At 56.0% G+C, this 22,530-nt stretch overlaps 1 protein-coding gene across 3 annotated transcripts; it reads left to right on the top strand.

Moving 5' to 3' along the window:
- Positions 1-909: 909 nt before the first annotated feature.
- On the top strand, positions 910-13,589 carry Mdfi (MyoD family inhibitor). 3 transcript variants are annotated; one of them, XM_026383712.2, is made up of 4 exons: positions 910-985; positions 8,141-8,323; positions 10,877-11,101; positions 13,333-13,589. In XM_026383712.2, the coding sequence occupies exons 1-4, from the start codon at positions 910-912 to the stop codon at positions 13,587-13,589; spliced, it is 741 nt and encodes a 246-aa protein (XP_026239497.2). The 3 variants fall into 3 exon arrangements, with proteins under 3 accessions (XP_026239497.2, XP_026239498.1, XP_077658262.1); XM_026383713.2 differs by lacking the exon at positions 8,141-8,323; XM_077802136.1 differs by lacking the exon at positions 10,877-11,101.
- The last annotated feature ends 8,941 nt before the right edge of the window (positions 13,590-22,530 follow it).

Here is a 22,530-nt window from a genome sequence, read left to right as displayed (position 1 = left end):
GGGGAACTTCTAGCGAGTTGAGTTTGTGGTCCCTGAGCCCCAGACCCAAAGCACCCAGCTTTGGACCCAGAGCTGAGACCGAAGCGAGCGGCCAAAGGGTACCCGAGGAACTGATCATTCCCATCTTTGGGACGATAAAATTTGGGGACTGAAATTATTCAAACAATTGGCTCGAGGTGGGGTGTCTCTCTTTTCTCTCTCTCTCTCTCTCTCTCTCTCTCTCTCTCTCTCTCTCTCTCTCCTGATTTTGTGCAAACTTTTACAGAATTTGGGACCAAAGGAAAACGCAGCCCCTTGTGCAGCCAACAGGGCCCTGGGCCTCGGGAGGCGGAGATTTGGGGAGACTGGGGCCCGGCTCTGAGTGCAGGGAGGAAACGAGCTGAGTCGGCTTCCTGTGGGGGCTCGGGCCTCGGACTCCCCGCGGACAGACGTGTCCGGCCGGGCAGCGCCGAACTCCGTGCGGGGGAGGGACCTGGTGTAGGGGGGGTGCGGCTGCTAAGGCGAGGAGGGGGCGGGGACAGGGTGGGCCAGGGAAGAGGGGAGGGGAAGAAGAGAACAGGGGAGGAGCGAGGGGGCTGGAGCGAGAGAAGGAAGAAGGAAGGGGGCGAACGGCGCGAGCTGGCGCCGAAATGAGAGAAAGCAGAGAGTGAGAGGGGAGGGGGCGCCGGGCGAGACCGTGGAGCCGAGTGGCCCCTAACCCGGCGCCAGCTGCAGGCGCGCATGGCGGGCGGGGCGCGCTGACCCTGCTGGGCAAGAGTAGCGCACAAGTGAGTCGGTGGCCGAGCGGATTGGCGTGGAGGCGCGCATCCGAGCTGATCATACGTGCTTGTCCCCCATTCCTCCCGCACGATCGGGAAAAGGTCGGTCGACCCTATCTGCTGAGCCCTGTTTTCCTCAGGTCCCGGGCCAATGTCCCAGGTGAGCGGCCAGCACACCTCTCGCTGCGACGCGCCCCATGGAGCCCCTAGCGCAGCTCCGGACCCAGGTAGGACCTGGAATGTTGAGCGAAGCTGGACGGGAACTGGGCGGGCTGGTGGGGAGCAGTTATTGGGGCGCAGTTCTCTTCCGCCTCCCCAAGACCCCGGGAGACGGTTCTGGGGGGTTTGGGTGGGGGTGGGGCGAGAAGTCTGGGTGCTGGGGACCTGGTCCAAGGACAGTAGAGGGCTGGGGCGAAGAGGCAGGGCCCCTAACAGAGGCGGCGGCTGCGCCAAGTTGGCTCTAACTCTCGCGGCCCCACCACCAGACACAGACACACACACCGTGCTGTCTGTCCGTCCGTCTGGGATTTGTGGCCCGACCGTTTCTGCCCAGTGTGTAAATATTTATGGGGGCCTTGGGCGGGCGCGCGGCGGGGTGGTGTCTGAGTTCTTCTCTCCTTCCCTTCCCCCAGCCCAACCAGCGCCGAGCGCTTCCCGAAAACTTTTGTCTGCCACGAGCGGCTGCAGGACCGGGCCCCTCCCCTCCTTGCCATCTCCTCTCTCGCTTTCCTTACCTCCCCACTGGCCAGTCCCCACCGCCTCTACCCTGCAGGCACAAATACACACACACACACACACACACACACACACACACACAGTGTCAGCAACCTCGTGAAATGCCCCTCCCCCCCAGGGAGTCCAACCTACCCATCCCATTCCCTTCTGAGCCTCCTAACGCAGGAAGGGTTTGCGACTCCCCGAGAGGGTCTGAGCTAGGGGTCCTGCAGACGGTGGCTCCCAGTTCCTTCCCTTTCCTGTACAGATGTGTCCCTGAGGCTCCCAATGGAAGTCAGGGTCGCGAAGAAGCCAGGAACTTATGGATTTCAGGGACAGAGTGTGGGGTGCAGAAGTATAGCGCGGATTTCATGACTTGAGCCCCTCCTCTGTTAGTCTGATGCTCTGCCTTCCCCCTACCCAGCCTTTCTTTTCCTCTTTGACTCTGAATAATGAGGGTCTGCTCCTGCCTCCAGCCCTAACTTCCTGTGGTGATCTTCTGTGATCTCAGCCTCCATATCTACCCACAGGGGCTTGTCTGCCTGTTTGGAAAGTGAATCTCAGTTTACTGCCTAGTGTGGACCCCCACAGCTGGGGAGATGGGGATCTCCTAAACCAGAGTGAGGACACTTGGGAAATGACTGGCCAGCATCTAGCAGCACATAGATGAGACCACTGTGTCTGCCACCCTTTTTCACTAACCCTGAGTCCCTGCTCTTTCTATGAGGCCCCTGGATCAGGAACGTTGACTTCTGGGGAATAAACCAGGTCAAGAACTGGGTTCTTGCTGGGTGGGGTGGCTCATGCCTAATCCCAGCCACTTGAGAGTCTGGGGCAGAAGGATCACAAATTCAAGGCCAGCCTCAGCAACTTAGTGAGACCCTGTATCAAAATAAAAAGGGCTGGGGATGTAACTCAGTGGTAAAGTACCCCTGGGTTCAATTTCCACTAAATTTCTCTCTCCTCTCTCTGTCTCTTTGTCTCTCTGTTTCTCTCTCTCTCTCTCTCTCTCTCTCTCTCTCTCTCTCTCTCTGTTTCTCTCTCATTCACACACACACACACACACACACACACACACACACACACACAGAGAGAGAGAGAGAGAAGAACTGGGCTTCCTCAACCTGGAGGAAGAACTGGGGGCAGAGGCCGGGAAGTCTTTGTGCCTGGAGCCTTCTCTGTCTCTCTCAGCCTCTGGCTCCCTTCTCTTCCTCAGCCTCCTGCCTCCTCCCATCCCTTGCTTCTTCCTCCCCTGTCCATTCTCTGCTTGTCTCCTCTACTTCCCCCTCCAAGACCCCCTTCCTCATCCCACCTGACCTGAGCTCAGCAGCTGAAGTGGGGGCTGTGTGCTCAAGACAGGACCCCGGTCCAGGGTGGGAAACTGGAAGGGTTAAACTCTGGGCTGTAATTTGAGGCCCCCCAGTGCCCCAGGAAGCCCCCTCCCCAGCCTCGACTGAGCCAGACAATGTGGCTTTCATAACAAGAGGCCTTGCTGGGCTGCTGCCTTGGGAGAATGAGCTTGCTGCCCAGGAAGCCCAAACCACAGGACACCCAGCCAAAACCCCACCGCACCGTGCCTGGATCTGAGACCAGGACCCGCTAAGCTCCCTGCCCTTGCCCCTGCTCCCCATGCACCCACAGAACAGCAAGGCCATAGCACTACCCCTAGGGGCCCTATGGGCGGCACAACCAGGGAACAAGTTGGCCCCGTTCTTCAGCCGCCCAAGATGCAGACAGGGCACAAGGGACACGCAGGGCAGCTCTGGTTGGGGCAGGTGGCCAAGCCCTCACACCCTTGGCTTCCCCAGTGGCCTCCTCCCCACCCATCCTTGACAGTCTCTGGAGCCTGGCTCCCTAACTCACAAGCAGATTTCTGCCCAGCACTGGGGCGTCACATTCCTGTACAGGCTTCTAAATTGAATTTCCTGGGGAATTGGAGCCTTTGAACCTAAAATAAAACCAACCAGACCCAGCCTAACTGGCAGCTCAGGCCCCCTCCAGTCTCAGCTGGGTGACCCGAGACTATGACTAGGGCATTCACATTTACCATGTGCGCATCAATGGAGTCCATCTTCTCCAGACTTCTTGGGGTTCAAGGACTGATGCCTCCCCAAATCCTCCGTGCTGTGTCTTTCTCTCTCCTTCCCCTGAGTTGGGGCATCCTGAATTTCAGATCAGGCATGTGCGGAGGATGTCAGGCGAAGGAGTAGACACCACCCCAAGGGAGGGAGGCAGGGAAGGCTCAGTGTCTATAAGACTAACAAGTTATAATTCACAAGAGGGGACGCAGGTGCCAACTTCTTACCAACCAGACCATTTGGAGGAGGGACTCCTGGCTCAGGGGTGAGAGAGGCTGTCTGGAGGAAGAGATGGAGCTCCAACGGGGGCAGGAAGGCTGGCCTAGATTTGGAGAGTGTCTGGAGGAACAATACAAGCACAGCTGGATTGGTCACAAGGCCAGGGGATGGCCCAAGGCCGTGGACAGTTCAGTCTGCTTGGAACACAGGACCCTTGAACATTGATTCCACTGAAGGCATCAATTGAAGTCTTGAGTGGTAGACCAAGGAGAGACTGCAGCGTGGAGTTCCAGTCACCACTTTGATCAGAAGAGGTCCTAGTCTTCTCTCTCCAGATATGGTCAGAGCTCCAAGGAAGAAGCCCAGATCCACTGTCCACAAAGACAATGGAGGGGTCTGGACTTGAGGGACCAGGTGTAGGAGCTCTGGAACAAGGGCTGCTCCCCACACCAGTCCCCCTGGGTACTGTTCAGATTTGAAGTGAGTCCATCCCAACTGGAAGAGGTCCCCCTATTCTTTCTTGGCCCAGGACCACCCCCTCGACGTGAGGGACAGCAGGCAGAGGGAGCCCCTCAGCCTTCCTCTTGGGTTTATGGATTTAAACATTGCACTTCCCCCTGCTTTGGGGGTTGGCTGTCTTTTACAGAACTCAGGGCATTGCCCAAGGCATCCCATGTTGGGGGTGGCAGTACTCTGTCAAAGGGGCTGTTGCCTTTCTTTGTTCCCCATTGTGGATAGAGACTCCTGAGAGGAGAGGTGCAGGGTTGGGGACTTCTGTTCAAAGATGCCAATTGCATGTTTGAGCCCCCTGTGCAAGTTGGAAAACGATGGCCCTGTAGGCAGGTGGAGCAGGAACACAGGTGGGGAAGCAGATGGCACGTTCTAGGAGGATGGGGCTGCAACCAGGGACCTCGGCACCCTCCACGTACCCCTTTGGCAGGTGTCTTCCTGCAAGTCCACACACTGGCTCCTTTTGGCCTCTGCTGGCCACGCCTTCCCTCCATCCACTCCGCACTTACACCCTGCAGGACAGAGCTGTCTCCCCTCTGTGACTAGACAGGGTTGCCTCATGGTCATAAAAGGAAAACGGGTCTCTTTGGCCTCTTGATGTGCGAACCACGACTCCACCTGTGGTCTGGCTTTTCTCCTCTGCCTGCTCCAAGCAAGCACAGTGTCTGGACCTCAGGGACAGAGTCCTCTTGGCAGACTGGGCCTTCTTGCAGCTTCTTCTTCCTTCTGGTTCTTTTTGTCTGTTGCTGGACATGTGGTTTAATCCCCTCTTCCTCTCTTCATGTGCTGAAGGGAGTTCAGTCCTTGTCACCTTCCTGGCTCCAAGTCTGTCTCTCTGTGTGACCAGGTCAAGACCACTGGATGTGACTGTCTTCTCTACTTCCTTTGCCCTCCCAGGTTTAAGGACCACGCCAGCATGGAGTGGGGCAGGCTTCCTGCAGGACTGGCCACCGGAGACCTTGATCTGGGTTCTTGATAATTTCCTGTTCCCACCAGATTCAAGGTCCCCAGTCTTATGGGTGCTGATAGGAAGAGTAGAGGGAGCTGGGCACTTTGGGTAAAGTGAGGAAGATGGACCTGGGGACTCCAGTCTCCTTGAACTCTCTCTTTTCTTCCTCCCTAACTCTGAGGGCCAATAACAGTATCACCCCCTATGTGCCCTGGTGACCCCAGGAGAAAACCTGGGAATTGACACAGGCCTGCTGTCCCCAGCTGTCATTCTAGGCTTACCAGCCCTCTCTCTCTCTCTCTCTCTCTCTCTCTCTCTCTCATTCCTGCTGTGGCTGTTCCTTCTGGGATCTGGGTTCCTGCTTCTTTTCTCCAAATCCCCCTTCTATACCGACGATTGTTTTGAGACTTGGCTTTTAGGAAACCCCCTGGGCACACACACCTGGACTAGGTGCCCATTTTTTTGTGCTTCTTCAGTTCTAATCAATGCCCTTACTGCAACTCTTGCCCCTCAGTGTTTGTGACAGCCCTGCCCCAGCCTGATAGAGTCTCTTGTGGCTGTGACCTGGTACTTCTCATTCTGGGACACCTAGTGCTTGATATTGCTAGACATCTTGTGGATGCTTAATAAATGTTAAACCAAACAGCATGGCAGGAAGGGAGGGAGGGGAGAAGGGAGGAAGGGCGGAAAAAAGAGGGAGAATAGGAGGGAAGGAAAGAAGGTGGCGGCCAGGGAGGAGGTGGTAGAGGTATTTTTGAACCACCCTGCATGATGGGGTGCTGCTGTGCATTTCATTTGCTCTTTGCACCCTTTCTGTGCAGGGTAATTTAAATTCTGATAACTTGTCCAAACTGGTAACTGGTTTAAAAGCAGGACTTGGACTTTCTAGCTCCTTGCTCAGGTCTTTCCATGCACCACGTGGGAGACCAGTTCAGGGCATGGGGCCATGGCAAAATCCTCTAGGGGCCAGGGTTTGGAGCTGGGCAGGGCCCTCCTTTCCTGAAAATTAGGACCCAAGTCTAGGTTTCCCTCTTCATGGAGGCTTGGTCCTGGCCCTCCAGAATGGTGTCTCTGCGGGTATAGACCAGGCTCACGGGTATAGACCAGGCTCGTGGCTAGAGGAGGATCCATCTAGCACACAGTATTTTTTTCCCTCAACTCTCGTCCCTGCTTGCCTGTTCCCTCTTGTCCCAGCCCTGTAATCTTCCAAAAGCCATTTGGCTACAGGATAGTTAATCCAGATGGCAAGGGGCGCTCTCAACAGGCCCAAGGAGCAGATGAGGCTGGAGAGAATCTAACCTTGCCCCCCTGGAGCTCCAGGAAGGCCCTCAATACATAACTGTGCAGCTCTCAGAAGTTGCAGGAGCCAGGCCCTTCCCTCCTACCTTCCCCAGCTCCAGGCAGGGCCTGTGGTTTACCCTGGGCAGGCACAAGCATGCCCACCCGGGCCTGCTGTCCTTTGTGCTACCCACATGGGCCTCTGGAACTTTGGTCCCCCCGACCAAGAGGGACCACAGTCTTTGGAACAAGGATTCCTCAGAGGTCCCTGAGGCTCAAGGCCTAGGGAGGAAGGTTGGCCATTGGATTGTCCCCCCAGCTTCCCTCCAGCTCCCATCCCCCATGTTGGCATGCCCCAACCTTAATTGATCCTTCTAATTGGTTTCCTTCCTCTGTTCTCCTCTCCTCTCCTCTTTCTCTTTCTCATTTGGAGATAGCTCAGAGAAAGACACCCATGTCAACCCCTCTGTTTTCTGTGACTGATTTCATCGCAATCCGCGAGGCCATTCTTCTCTGTATCTCTGTCTGGGCATCTTGTGGCCTCTTCGAGGGCGTGTATGGAAGGGTGTGTCTTGCACTCGGGGCTTCGCTGCTGGTTCCCTTCATCTTCCTCTGCCCACTCTCTTGGCTGTGGCTCCCCCAAGCCCTTTTGATCTCTGCATTTCTCCAAGTCTCTTGTTTCTCTGTCTCCTCTTTCTTCCCACCTGGGGTAGGTGTGAGTGCAGAGGTAGGCTGGAGGCCCTGTCCTCCTGACAGCGCGGCACAGCTGGGTCCGCTGAGCCCGGCCCTGTCCTGGCTGCAGCCTGGGTCCTGCTCCATGACTTTGCTTCTCAGGCCTCCCTAGCAGTGGCTGAGGCACTGGGAGCTCAGACTGCTCTCTGCCTCCCTCCCCCTTCTCTCCCCTTCTTCTCCCTCTAGGCCCAGGGACCCTGGTCCTGCCAGCTGGGGGGTTGTGGGTTTGAAGGTGGCTCCATTTCTGCATTCCAGCCACCCTGCCCAGAGCCACTATAATTACTTGTGGCTGCGGTTCGCCTCTTCCCCAGCGCTCCTGGGCCGCGTCCTTGACTCTTCCTGCCTGCTGCCCCTCCCTGCTCCTCACCCCCCAGGTTCCTCTCACTCCTCCTGCACCGCCATCCGCCTCTCTCTGACCCAGTTTCTCGTGACCTGTCACGTTCTCTCTTCCTTCAGCTCGGCCCCTGCCCCTGTCTTTATCTTTCTGTCACTGACTTTCATGCTGTTGACATTTCCTGGGGTCTCCAGGGCTCTGGCCTTCTGTGCCAGTCTCTCGCCTTCGATGCTCACTTGCTTCCACCTCTCTCCGTCCCTTCTTGCTCTCTCCCGGCCACCCCCTTTGCCTGTCCCTGTCTGCCCATGGGTGGCTGACTGTTCCCTCCTGCACTGTTCCTGCCCCTCCCTCCCTCCCTTTATACCTCGATCCCTGGCCCCTCCTCCTGATGCCACACACACACGTGGACATACCGCACACACCTGGGCACACACCCTTGCTCACTCACGGGTTGGTAAACTGGGACCAAGATGTGGACTTCCTGTGCCTGCGGGGGCAGTGAGCTAGGCCTCAGGCTGGGCAGACAGGAACCAGGGACTTGTACCTCAGTCATCTGCTTTTTTCCTAGCCCATACCCTGTCCCTCCTACCCGGGCTGGAGGTAGTAGCAGGACCTGCTCATCCTGCGGAGGCAGCGTCAGAGGAGGGCTCCCTGGAGGAGGAGGCACCCCCCATGCCCCAAGGCAGTAGCCCTGGGGCTCCCCAGGTCCTGAACAGCACTGACCTCGATGTACCCACAGAAGCTGTGACGTGTGAGTCCTAGGGGGGCCGGGGGGCCGTTGGGGGGGGGAGCTGGAGCATGATGCAGCCCCGCCCTTCAGGGGACCCAGGGCCAAAAGGAAGGAGAGACGCACCCCACTGCTCTGGAGAGAAAGGGACTCATTCAGCTCCATTCCCAGGCCTGGCTCAAGGTCTCTATGGACATCCTGGGAGGGAGAGAACTCTTCCCCTCACCTTCAAGAGCAGGGGAAGGGGCTAAAACAAATGCCCAACATCCATTTTTACTTTCCAACTGTCCTCCCTCGAAGGAGCTCACGCGCTCTCCCCATCAACCTGTATCCAGGCAGGAGGACCGCCGTTGCCAAGCCCATTTTACAGATGGGGAAAGTGAGGCACAGAGAAGCTGCTCACCCTGGTCATGAGCTGGGGGACTGAGGTTGTCTGGCCTGTGCTCTTTGCTGTGCTGCCCGCCCGGCTGGCATAGCCGAGGCAGGAGCTGCCTCCAGCCAGGGCATCTGGGGCTAAGCTGGACTCCCTGGAAGGCAGGTCGCTAAGTCCTGCTACCACAGCGCCCTCAGCCTCTTCCAGACACACCCCCTGGCAGGATTGAGAGAAGGAGGTCAGGGCTGAGGCCACAGAGGAGGGGGCCTGGGTGGGAGTGGGACAGATACTCCTGTGTCTGTGGCCCCAGTATTTGCTCTGTGACTCAGCCCCCACTCCCGCCCCCATGGCCACCCCCCAGCTGAGGCCACAGGCAGGCTCTGTCTGCCCACACCTCCCAGAGCCCTCGGCTCACCACTCTCCCGCCCTCTGGCCACTGTGCCCATGTTTAGGCAGCAGGGCAAGGGGCACCGAAGCTGGCCAAGGACTCATCCCAGCCACCCGCTGTGAGGCCAGGATGATTCAGACCAGCCACTTCCCATGGCCTTGAGCTGTTTACCCAGATGCCGGCTCCTGCCCCACGGTTGGCCAGAGGCTCCTGGCCTGGAACCTCTGCGGAGCCCGCCTCCTGCCTTCCCCCCCCTGCTCCCCACTCCTTAGCTGTGGGAACTTTGGTGAGTTTTACCATGTCTGGCCTCACTTTTCCCATCTGTGAAAGGGGGCCAGTGACAGATTTCGAATAATGGTTAAAGCAGGTCACCTTTAGGTAAAGCCCTTTGTAGTGGACCTCATACACAATAACTTAAGAGTAGTTATTGTGTGACCCTAGCAGCTTGTTCCCCAACCCCTTGTCTCCCATCCTCTGCCCACTCCTTGCCTTCTAAGCCCCAGCCCCTAATCTCCAGGCTGACCCCACATCAGAGACTTACTAGCTGGGTGACCTTCAGCAACTTACTGTACCTCTCTGGGATTCAGTTTCCTCATCAATAAAAATCTATAGAAAAGATTTCAGCGAGAGAATATTCAGCCAGTGCTTAGAGGAGTGGTTGGCATGCAGCAAGTGCTCAGTCAGTGCTCAGTGTTGTGACCTCCAGTGTTAGGAGAAGGCCCAGCCCCTTTAGTCAAGGGGATCACTAAGGTCACATTCCCTTGGCATCTGGGGTCCTCATACATCTCCCTTCCGTATAGCTCAACCACTCAGGAGAGCATGGAGGGAGCTGGGGATTCAGACCCATCTCCGAGGGACTGAAGTGCCCCACATTTACAGAGAACCCTGCTGGGGGTCCCAGAGCTCTCCTGACCCCTCTCAGTGCCCTCCCCACGACACACACACACACACACACACACACACCCCTCTATTCACCCCCAATGGAGCCCTCCAGTTGAGGATCCCCTGAGAGAGGCCCAGGAAGGACTGGGGACGTGGCAGAGTCTTGGGGGTCAGCTTCCTTGCACCCCATTGATAAAGCTCAAGTTTGGCCTTCGACGGGGGCATGGGGTCCTGGCCTTGGGGGTTTCCCTGCCAGTTTCCTCTTCCCTTCTCCCACCCAGACCCCAAGAACCCCCTCCCCAAATTCTCCCAGCTGCCCACAGAGGCAGGGCGGGGCAGGGTGTCAGGGTCTGAGGCTTGAGCCGGAGAGCTCAGGAGGAAGGAGCAGCAGATAGAGGGGCTGCTGTGAGGAGCCCCTGGATTCCAGGCCGGGCGTTCATCTCCAAACAGATGTTTCCAATAAATCACCCAGCGCACCAAGGGCAAAAACAGCTGGGGGCTTGGCAGAGGCCAAGGTGAAGGTTAACTGCTTCACTGCTGTTCCCCCCCACCCCCCACCCACTACCACCAAACCAGACAAAATCCCAGGGCTCCAAGAGCAAGAGGGTGGATTTCATGTGGCCAAGAAGCTGGGGTCCAGGCTCTGAGCCCCGCCCCTGGTCTTGCACCCCTGTCTTTCTGGAATAGGCCCAGGACTAGGAAGGAGTGTGGACCTGGGCTTCAGTCTGCTGCTGTTTCATGGTGTGGCTCTGGGCTGGTCAAGCTGTGCTCTCTGGCCCTCCTCGGTTTGTTCATCTTCAGAAGATAAGTCTGACCAAGTCCCCTGGGGTCTGTCTGAGAACGAGGCAGTCAGGATTAGAGCAGAGCTTGGTGTGGGAGGGGAGCTGGGTGGCCCCCACCTCTTGCTCATCATCCTTTTTTCTCATCTCTCCAGGCCAGCCTCAGGGGAACCCCTTGGGCTGCACCCCTTTATTATCGAATGGCTCCGGCCACCCCTCAGAGCTGGGCCATGCCAGGCGTGCTGGGAATGGTGCCCTAGGTGGCCCCAAGGCCCACCGGAAGTTGCAGACACACCCATCTCTGGCCAGCCAGGGCAGCAAGAGGAGCAAGGGCAGCACCAAATCATCCACCTCCCAGATCCCCCTCCAGGCACAGGAAGGTGAGTGCCCCATCCCACCCCCCAGGAGACCTGCAAACTCCATCCACAGCCAGAGGCCGCATCTTCGCCTGGTGGTTACTGGTCAGAACAGAACCTCCGACCTCCTCCTCCATCTCTGCGTAGAACTCCTTGAAGCCTGCTCCTGACAGTGAACCTTGGGCGAAGCATACCTGCTGGGTCCCGGGAGGCACCCCTGCATTCTCAAAGCCAATCCCTGCCTCTCCTGCTCTCTAGAATGAGGAATGGAGCCGCCTGGGCTGATCCACTAAGCCCCCTCCTTCCTGGAATCAGAAATTTTCCTCCAGGGGCAGGGTGGAGCTCAGTGGTAAAGCACTTGTGCACCGGCCCTGGGTTCAATCCCTAGCACCACAAAAATAGAAAAGGAAAAGAGATTTTTCCCCAAGGAGTGGACCCAGTGAAAAGCATATAATATAATAAAACTTGACTGAGGCGTGGGGCAGGGCTGCAGGGTGCAGGGGGTGGTGGGTCAGAGGACCCGGATCCACCACCCCCCTGCTGATCCTGCAGGGCCACCCTGGCCAGCCAGCTCCCCTGCCCCTCCAGGCACCCATTCAACATGGGGGACAACTGCCTATAACTCAGTGGCTGCCTGACCTTCACCTTGCACATGTTGGGGGGCCCTGGCCCCTTCATCTGCAAACAGGATTCAGCGTGCACATTGGCACATATTTGGAAACCTTCCTGCCCCGTGGAGCAGGCTCTGCCCATGGTCGTATTTAACGTGGCCTGGGCATCTGCTATGTGCTGGGTACCCAGCCCGTGTCCTCACACAGTGTTCATGAGAGACACAGATGGATCATCTCACACGATGCAACAGATGCAGCCATAAAGCCATGCACGGAGGATCATGTTAACAAGGGCACCCACACCGGCCCAGAATGCTGGGGAGGGGGGCCCAGGCAGGCTCTGAAGGAGTCTGAGCAAGTCTTGGAGGCTGAATTGGAGGATCTAGCCAGGGAGTTTGGCACAGAGGTGAGAAGTGGCTAGTGCAGTTAGGCTGAAGAATGAAGTGCAAAGGGAGAGGGAGGTTCCGGGCAGGCAGGGGCTCTGGGAGGGCCTGGTCAACCTTCCTTGGACTTAGACTGTATCTGGAGGGCCATAGGGAGCCATTGAGGGTTTTAAACAGGGTGTTGGCTCACTAGATTTGCATTTGAAGGAAACTACCCTACCCAGTTTGGAGATAGCTTCAAGGCCCTGCAGAAGACTCTCCTGCTCTGCACAGGAACTCAGGACAGGGTCAGCTCCTCCATATCAGAGTGAGACTCTCAGGTCTGGGGACCTGGGTCCTCTGCCCACTGGCCTGCTCTCCAAGAGGGCTGCCAGCTCAGCATCCAGCAGCCCACCGAGGGCTATAGCTGCAGGACTCCCAGCTCCACCACTCCAGCTGCCGGGTGCCCTCAGACAGGGTTCTGCCTTTATTGATTATCACATATTCCCGAGCACTGGCTGTGTGCCAGGAGCTGTTCTAAGAATTTGTCATACACAGTGAACAGAACACTCCAAGACGCCTGCCTGAGGCGACCATCAGGGTACAGCCATCGTGTGGGGCCTGGGTCCTCTGGGGCAGGGCCGGGCAGTGCTGGAGTGCTATGGAACAGGGTGGTAGAAGCGCTCACCAAAAGGTGGCTTTGGGGAAAGAAGGAGATGGCTTTTGCTCCGGATGAGGGAGCCATTTAATTCTTGGGAACAGAAGATGGTCTTTAAAGTCTGGCTCTGAATGGACAGCAGGTTCGGGCAGGGGTGGCCAAGGGCAGGAAGTGGAACTCTGGCAATTGCCCAGGAAAGGGGTGAGCAGGGCGGTAGGATTCTGGATGTATTTTGGAAGTGACAGCTTCTCAGTGCCTCGGTTTCCTCATCTGTAGAGTGGGGCTAATAACAGTTGCCACATCATAGAGCTGTTGGAAGCTTAATTTAATCCCTCGCATAGCACAGTGCCCGGGACATGTTAGCACTCTCTCTGGGTGTCACTAAATAAACCAAGAGGGATTGGGCACAGGGATTCCCACTCCAGGCTGCCTGGGCTCCTGCCCCCACTCTTGAGGTGCTCAGTGTGCTATGCCCTAGGTCATTGCTTTGGAAGAAACTGGCTTCCTCACAGTCACCCCTTCCCAGAGCTGTGGGGACTGACAGCAGGAGCCCTGCTGTGGCCGCTGTTGCTGGCTGTCCCTCGCCCCTGGCCGTTGACACCCGCTCCCTCCACCTCCCCGCAGACTGCTGTGTCCACTGCGTCCTGTCCTGCCTGTTCTGTGAGTTCCTGACGCTGTGCAACATCGTCCTGGACTGCGCCACCTGCGGCTCCTGCAGCTCCGAGGACTCGTGCCTCTGCTGCTGCTGCTGTGGCTCCGGCGAGTGCGCAGACTGCGACCTGCCCTGCGACCTGGACTGCGGCATCCTGGACGCCTGCTGTGAGTCGGCCGACTGCCTGGAGATCTGCATGGAGTGCTGCGGGCTCTGCTTCTCCTCCTGACCCGCCCCAGCCCCAGGGCTGCCCCACGAAGCTTGATAACCCCTCCGCTCCCAGCCTCGGGGGCCCTCCCAGAGCACCAGCCCCAAGAGCAGACCTGGTGGGTGCTCTGTGGGGACACCTCAGCCAGGGAGCTGGGCCCATGACAGACAATCCTGCCCTCCCAGCTGGTGACCAGGGACCCCAGCGCCAAGGATCTGGTGGGATGGGACAAGGGTGGGGGCCACTCTGGGACCAGTCACCAGGGCTGCGGAACACTGTGAAAGTTAGAGGAGGGGGCGGTGGAGGGGGGGCGTGTGCTTCTCTACCTCTCTCGTCCTGGTGCCCATCTCCCCTGCCCCCCCCAGGCCTCGAGGACAGCAAAATGTGAAGAGACACCTGCCCCGCCCCAGCCAAGCCCCTCCCCAGAGTCCTTTCCTGGACTTTGTGGGGGCCTAGCCTATGCAGTGACCCAAGAAGCCAGGCCTGGGCCCAGGGTCTGACGGGAGGGGGAACAGTACAGAAAAGACTGGAAGGGGTGGGGGAGGGTCTGTTTGGTTTATGGCTGTAAATACAGATATTTGTCCGTCTCTGCTCTGTTCGGGCTTGTGACTGATTTCCAAGGACCATAATGCTCCAAAGCAAACGCTCCCTGTAACCCCCTAACAAGCACCCCATTGGGTAACCCTTTCCTGCCCCCCACCCATTCATGCTACCCCCAGGGAGGGAGGGAGGGGGTGCCCACTTTTTACCCTATTCCCTCTTCCCACCAAAGGGCAGGGGAAGTCCAGACAGGGAAGAGTTAACTTTGGCACAGGATTAATTGACCACAGATGTGTTCAGGTTTTGATTAATCAATCTCCTGCTGACTCCAGCTTCTCCAAGCTCTTCCCCATGAGTTAGTCCCAGGCATGGGGTGACATCCATGTCGGCAGCAGAGGGTGCCCAGGAGAGGGTCACCCCAGGCCCAACCCACTCTGAGCCTGTACCTGAGCCTCTCACTGGGAGGCCGGCTAGGACTTGAGTGGGAGTTCAGTTGGCCCCAGTCGCCCGGGGCTAGAGGAAGAGGAAACACAGAGGAGCGCAGAGGCCGTCTGTCCAGTGCTGTTGGTGTGCAGACAGGAGGCCTGGCCAGCAGCCAGGTCTGGGAACTGCAGGATGGCACCCGGGGATTGTGGACTCTGATGTGTGGCGCCTCCCCTGACCTTGGACCTGGAGGAAGCCAGGAGGTCCGGGAAAAGGAAAGAATGTCACTATGGTAGGAGATTTGGGTGCCACTAGGAGGACCCAACTGTGGAAGGTCTTGGAAAGTGGGCACACAGGGACACCAGTGAGTGCTGCCTCCAGATGTGTTGGCTGGAGGGACTCTGGAAGGGTTGGAAGGCCCTCGGAGAAAGGGCCAGCCAAGCCGGGTGACACAGCACACAACTCAGGAGGCTGAAGCAGGAGGATCTCAAGTTTGAGGCCTGACTCAGTGGTGAAGCTCAATAGTGGAGTGCCTGCAGCATGTGAGAGGCCCTGGATCCAATCCCCTGGATGGGGGAAAAGAAAGAAAAATCAGACGAAATTGAAACTTCAGAAGGAACGTCATGTAGGGGAGCGACCCATACCTTGGGAGTGGGTTTCAGGGGTGGTGGCAGAGGGGGTTGTAACAGGCCCCATGGAGGGCTCACTGGAAATAAGTAGGTAGGAAGGGACCTGCCCTGGGTCTCACAGGCGGGCCAGGACGGAAGCCCCTAGGCCCCAATGTTCATTCATATGTCTCTCTGTGTCCTTTTGTTCAATTTTATTTAGCTACTGCATGCCCAAGGTATAAAAGTTTCAAAAGCCCACCCTGTGTAGATATAAGCATTTACACGTTTTCTTTTTCCACAAAAATGTGAGGACAATTTGCACGTTACGTTGTCCCCTTTATTGGAACACTTCCCACTTGACAAGCTCCACTGGGAGTGTCCTTCTCAGCACGCTGCAGAGCTACCTGGGGTTCAGTAGGTGGCCAAGCCACTGCCCAGTGACTGAGCTCTGCTCTCAGCCACTCAGTTATCACAAGACTGTGAACATACCCTTTTGCATGAATAAGCTGTTTCGAGAACATTCCTGAAGGTGACATTGCTGGGCTTATGGGTGTCTGCATTTGTAACCGTGGCAGGTCTGCCCAGTCATCCTCCATAAGGATGGACCAGCCCCCACCCATGTGGCCTTGGGGTGTCCATCTCTCCCACATCCCTAGCTCTCTGGGTCTGAGGAGGAAAGACAGTGGAGGGAAACTCCCAGGGTTCTCTGGTTCTGCTCAGCCTCAGCTCTGAAGGAGATGAGGGAGGCCAGGAGGATGGGGTGGAATGAGGGCCTCCTGACCAATTTGGTGTCTGGTCCAGGTGGGTAGGAAGCCCCCCGCCCCCCCAGCACAGCCAGCAGGGGCAGGAAGAGGCGCCCCTGCAATCCAAACACTGATTTCCTGCCGCAGGCCCTGGGCTGTTTTCTTTAGGACAGTGGCTGAAACCAGAGAAGCTGAGCTGGTTGTGGGTAGGATGGGGAAGGATGGAGCCAGCCCCCAACACGCACGCACGTACCCCTTCCTGCCTACGCATACCCCTTCCTGCCTACACACAGGCCCACAGCCACGCACACCTCCCTACAACACAAATACAACTTCACACCCAAACTGAATTGAACCACACCCCCTTCACACGCACATTCCATAGTCACACACCTACACCCCCCCACACCACACGCACATCGCATCCACACAAATTTGCACACACATAAGCACATCGCAGATCCTAGGGCCCAGCTGCAAGAGCCATGTCCGCCTCCCTTGGCCCCACACCTGCCCTGCCACCTTGCCCAGGTGAGTCTCATCCCCACCAGGAAACAGGTGGCTTTCACCTGGATACCACCCACCTACCCTGCCTAGCCATCCTCCAGGGGAAGCCCTTGTTTTGGACTCTTTCTCTTTTCCACAGTCGTCCTCTGTCAGCTCCTGTCTCTGCTTCTGCAGCCAGGTAGGCTGGACCAGGTGACAGATCTCAGCTGGCTCTGCTGTGGGCCCCAGGGACAAGGCCTCAGTTTCCTTGTTGCACACTAGAACAGCACACAATGCTGGGAATCTAATGGTGGCCAAGTGTCCGGAGGAATACTCTGCCCCTCTGTTTTCACTCATCTTTGGAGCAACAGATGGGTCACTTGCCCAGGAGACTTCCTGAGGGGAAGTCTGGGGGGGCTCACGATTTCAGAGATCTCAGTCCATAGATGGCCAACGCCATTGCTCTGTGGCAGTACATCATAACGGAGGAGTGTGGTGGAGGAAAGTGGCTCAAGACATGGCCACCAGGAAGCAGAGAGAGAGAGATTTCTCCTCTCACCAAGGACAAAATATACACCCATGACATGCCCTCAGTGACCTGGCTCCTCCAGCCACACCCTACAGTTACCACCTGGTTAATCCCAGCATCAGGGGATCAATGCTCTAATTTGGTTAAGGATCTCTTTACCCAAACGTTTTACTGTGACCTTTCTTGCACTGTCTCACTCGTGAGCTTCTGGGGAACATTTCATGGCTAAACCCAACACTGGTGCCCTCTGTTCCTGTGCCCAGACCTGGGCATACTGAGTTTCAGGACACAACCGTCCTGGCTCCATTTGAAGCTGCTGGCCCCTGCCCCTAGACAGGTATGTCCTAGGGCCTTCAACAGTCCCCCAAGAGATGAGCCAGTAGTGGAGGACCCCGGGCTGGTGGCTGAGTCTCTCAGAACCACTGCAGACCCTGCCAGGCTTTGGGCAACAGGTCTTTACAACAGCTACAAAAGCAGTATGGCCACCCTCAGAAGGGACCTTGTGCAAAGATATGGGAGAAGCAGGGACAGCGGCCTCAGGCCACAGATGGGAGCAGGAGGGCACAGAGACCACAGGGCTGCCATCTTACATGGGTGCTCCTTGCTGTGTTCTAGGATGAAGAATGGGATGGTGGCCATAGCCACAGGCCCTCGGTGACTTTTCTGCCTTCTCCCCACCCTGCCTCCTCTCTCTACCCCACAGTTCCTGCTAGATCTGCTTTTTTGTGGGTAATGGCCTCATTCCTGCAGGTAGACAGGGAATGGGGTGAGAAGGGAAGGTCCATCCACATGCTGTGTCTACTGGACAGGTCTCAGATGGGCCCCTCAGGGCACCCTATATAAAAGGCCAGGGAAGGACTCTGATTGGCCCAGCATGCCTTAAGATTCATCACTGAGCCAATCACTGTGCCAGGGGGTGGAGGGCTATGATTGGCCAGGCCAAAGTCATGTGACAACCTTTGTGGCCAGGAAGGAGTGACTTAGTCTCTCCTCCAGAACCAGATAGGAAGGGGGGAAGCTCCCCTAAGAAGTGGGGGTGCTGTAACAAAAAAGTGGGGAAGGCTGTCCAGTTAAACCTGGAAACTGCACACAGTGGCACACGCCTATAATCCCAGTGACTCAGGAGGCTAAAGCAGGAGGATCGTGAGTTCAAAGCCAGCTTCAGCAACTCGGCAAGACTCTATTTCTAAATAAAATATTGTAAGGGCTGGGGATGAGGCTCAGTGGTTAAACACCCCTGGATTCAATTCCTGGTACCAAAAAAAAAATTTTTTTTTTGAAATCATTGTAGGATCAGAATACCATAGGTGGGTTCAGAAGAGGTGCTTTCATGGAGGAAGCCTGACTGGAAACCTCAAAATGCTACTCAGGGCATGAGACTGGAGGAGTCAGTCAAGGAGCAGATCTCCCAGCACCCAGAGCTTAGGGAGGAGAGCCAGGCTCAGTCTCAGGCTCCAGCAGAAGGAGGTAAGACCAAGAAGCGGACAGACAGGCAGATGTTCTAGCTCCAGGTGAGAGGGCACACTCCAACAGCAAGGACAGCCCCAAATGGAATGGAAAGCCATGTCAGTGGGTGTGGTCCTCCCCGTTCCAAGGACTGTTCTGGGTCTCAGAGATGTTGATGGTTTTTGACTGTGTGGCATGGAGCACAGAAGGGGGTGAGTTGTCACACGGGGGCCACCACCATCCCTTCTAGCCCAGACCTTCCATGGTTCAGCCACATGGACAGTGGCCACATGATCAGAGAGAAACACAGGGACGGAAGGTGGACAGGGCAGTGGTGTGAGATGAAGAAAAGGGAGCAGAGGGAGCAAGCCACACAGCATGGTGCAGAGAAAGGTCCTGGGGACAAGTGGAGCAGGCGGGCTGTGGGCACTTGTCCCTTGGCTTCTCCCAAGGTCGCCCTCCGTGGGTGCCCCTCAGCCTGGGTCCCACCCAGACATGGAGCCTCTGCAGAGCTGGGCAGCTCAGCATTAATTAGGGGCCCAGCTAATGGCTCGGAAGATTGGCCAGTTCTAGGGACTCTGATGAATAGAGACCTCGGTGAGATTTATTCCTAATTATCTCATTTGTCTCCCCCCATTACTCTTTATGGCCAGGATTTATGGGACCATTAGGGGGGCCCAGCCAGGCCACAGCGAGTGTCAGCCTTGAGATGCTTCATAAGAATAACAATAATAACACACACCCTGGCCAGATTAATGGAGGATTTGCCTTCTTGCCCTCTTCATCCCTGTCCTTGGGATCCCAGATACCTGCTGTCCCCAAGTCCCTCTCCCTTCTGGACTCTGGTTCACAGCTCTAGGTCCTCACCCACCCGTGGAACACGGTTCAAGCCTGTGACCCCTCTCTGCCTGCCACCCCACCCTAAGCCGATCTCAGCTCTTCTCAGAAGCCACCGACTGGGGGGCTCAAGATAGCTGAGGGTGGATCTGGTTCCAAAGGAGGCAAAGTCTGCATCAGTAATGGATGTGTTTGGCAAGCAGCAGCAAATCCAAATACACGGGGCTTAATCCATAAGGACATTTATTGTCTCCTTAAGTAGAGTTAGGGGACCCCCAGGCTGATCAGGAGACTCAAAGGCACCATCAGAGGGCCTGACTTCCATCTGTCATGCTCAGAATGTGGTCCACATCTCCCCTCCTGGTCACATATAGCATCCCACAAAGAACGAAAAGGGCACGTAGGGAAAAAGGACCTTCCCTTCCTGAACCTTTTATGAGAGCCAGGAGGGAATCATTTCTGGAAGCTCCTAGCAGGCTTCTACCTAAATCTTTGCCAAATTTGGTCTTCGGTTAGTAAAGTTTCCTGAGACACAGACTGCAGACAAGGATTCAAGTTCAGAGGCTGGGACTGGGGCTCAGTGGCAGAGCGCTTGCCTAGCACATGTGGGCACTGGGTTCGATCCTCAGCACCGCATAAAAATAAACAAATAAAATAAAGGCATGCTACCCATCTTAAAAAAAAAAAAAAAAGAAAGTGCAAATAGTTTGTTGGGGGGAGGGCTCTCCAGTTAACGCTGGGTGGGGGGTGTGAGACTAGAAGGTGGGGGGACAGTAAAGGGTGTATGATCAAATGGGTCGCCGCTGTGGGCCAGGAGAGGACGGTTCCCAGGCAGTGATTGTCTGCTGGCTCTTCACCAGCTCTGGAAAAAGCTCTCAGAAGCCGTGGCCAGGGTGCTCCCTGCTGGGAAGGAGCAGGGAAAAAGGTGGCCAACACAGAACCTTCCCTGTCACTTGCCAAGGGGAAAAATTACTGAGAGCCAGAACAATCCTGACTCCTATAGGGCACAGGAAAAGGGAGCCACCCCCAGGATCTGGCCTGGAGCCCTTCCAAGCCTCCTCTCAGGGCAGGCTTCTACCCTCTGCCATGATGGCTGGCCTCAGGGGGTGAGCAGTTTCCACTTCAGCATGAGGAGAAGGTGGGAAAAAATCCCACACAGAGAAGGCCAGTCCCAGGCCCAGTTGCCGTCCTCTGCCTGCTAAGTGCAAGGCAAGATCCCTTCCAGACCCTCCCCCACAGGCAGTAAAGCCCTCCTCGGGCTCCACCTGTGGGGTGTCAGGATCCTGCCTCCCCACTGCCCCTGCCCTGAGGATGGAAGAGTCCAGTTTCTTCTATCCAGGTGCCCACTCTTTGGTTTCAGGTGACTGCCTACCCCATGAGCCTGGCGTGCCCTTGGAACCCTTGAACACCTACTGGGAGTGTGAATTGGTGCCTCTTTCAGATAGCACCTACTAGAGTGGCTATCCATGTACCATAGGAACAGGCTGAACATGCACGCACCAAAACATTCACAGCAACACCCCAAGTGGAAAGCCCAGCTGTCCATTAATGGCAGAACAGATACACCAGTTGTGGTACGTTCACCCAAGGGGATCCCACCCAGCAGTGAGCATGAAAGATCATGAAGTGCTCACAGCAACCTAGATAAATCTCACAGACTGGAATCCATTCCAAGAAGACAGGCACCAAGGAGAGCATGCACAAAGACCATGGCACCATCTGTGGTGGTGAGCTCAGAATCTCCTTTGCCCCGTGGGTAGGGCCTCCCAGGACGAGCCTCACCTGTGTATTTTTCCATTCTTTGGATCCTACGGAGTCTTTTCAATCCACAGGTGGATATACTCCTGTATCCTAAGATCTCCCTGCCGCTCTTCTGGAAAGTAAGGTCACACGACAGGTGAGGGTCATGCAGAAGAGAAAGGTCTTGCCGGGAAAAAAAGGAACTCACATCTTGTCATCTACTGACACTGTGTTTTAATCTATACCCAAGCCTGACAGCTTCAAGAAACAATGAGTTATTCCATATCATCTCCGTGGTCAGGAATTTGAACACAGCGGAGCCAATGGGTCTGGTTTGGGATCTGTCACAAGAATGCAGTCTGGGGATCAGGCAGTGCTGTGGTTGATGGGACTGGGGGAACCTGCTTCCAAAGTGGCTCATTTGCATGGCAGGCAAGTCCATGCTGGCCAGTAGCAGAGGTCTCAATCTCTGGACATGAATACCTTGCCACAGGCCTGAGTGACTTCACACATTGTAGCTGACTTTCCCCCTAAACAAGTGAGCCAAGACAGCAAAGCAGGAGCCCCCATGTGTGTTATGACCGAGCCATGGAGTCCCACCCCAGTTCACTGTGCTCAGTGTGGAAGGGATGCAAGGTGGGAAGACTTGAATATAGGAAGCCAGGATCATTGGGAACCATCTTGGAAGCTGGCTACCATATTTATTATGAGCCAGACTCCATAGCCTACTTCTTCTTCACACATTTGTGTTAGAAATTTGTTTTAAGTTTCTTCATTTCTTTTTGGTACTGGGAATTGAACCCAGAGCTACATCCCCAACTTTTTTTTTTTTTTTTTCGAGACAGGGTCTTGCTAAGTCACTAAGGCTGGCCTTGAACTTGTGATCCTCCTGTCTCAGCTTCCTGAGTCTCTGGGATTAGAGGTGTGCACCGCCATGCCTGGCTGTATGAAGTTTTGATATCATGCTGTGTGCTTCTAAGTGCTCAGTACCTGTGTGGTAGGAACCATCTCCATTTTACAGATGAGAAAATTGGCCTGGAGAAGTGCACTTACTCTTTCCAGCTACCATCTCCAATGGGGTCCAGTAGCAAATGGGGAAAGGGCTCTGCTCCCTGAGATCTCAGAGCTCCAGTTTCCTTCCAGCTCACTGCCCTGCCATAAGATATGGTGGCAACTACATTTCAGACAGCAAATGGAGGGGAAAAGGAAAAACAGAGCAAAGGGATCCTGCCAGGTGTCTCTTAAAGGAGACTCCCGGAAGCTGCTGAAGCATCTGCTAACTTTCCCGATACCTGGAACTCACTCTCATGGTTACATTCAGCTGCGAAGGAGGCTGGGAAGTGTAATATTTTTTTTCTGGGTGGTCCTACGCTCATCTAAAATTCCTATTCTTGTGGGGAAAGTGAAGAATAGATATTAGGGGGTAGCTGGCTGTCTCAGCTACTCTACCCAAGAGCCGTTTACCTCTTCCTTCTCCTCAGCAGACCTCTGATGAACGTCACTGTCTTCCAGGCAGCCATGAACTTCTAGGAGAGCAGGTTTCATCTCCAGAGCATGAATCATGGTTCCTCTAAGCCAGTCCTGGTGGTTGCATGCCTGGCTGGTGATTG

The sequence above is a fragment of the Urocitellus parryii genome, chromosome 8 (genome assembly GCF_045843805.1).
Source record: "Urocitellus parryii isolate mUroPar1 chromosome 8, mUroPar1.hap1, whole genome shotgun sequence".
In the NCBI taxonomy this organism is placed as follows: Eukaryota; Metazoa; Chordata; class Mammalia; order Rodentia; family Sciuridae; genus Urocitellus; species Urocitellus parryii.
The sequence above is the reverse complement of the archived record's forward strand: the minus strand, read 5'-3'. Positions and strand labels throughout refer to the sequence as shown.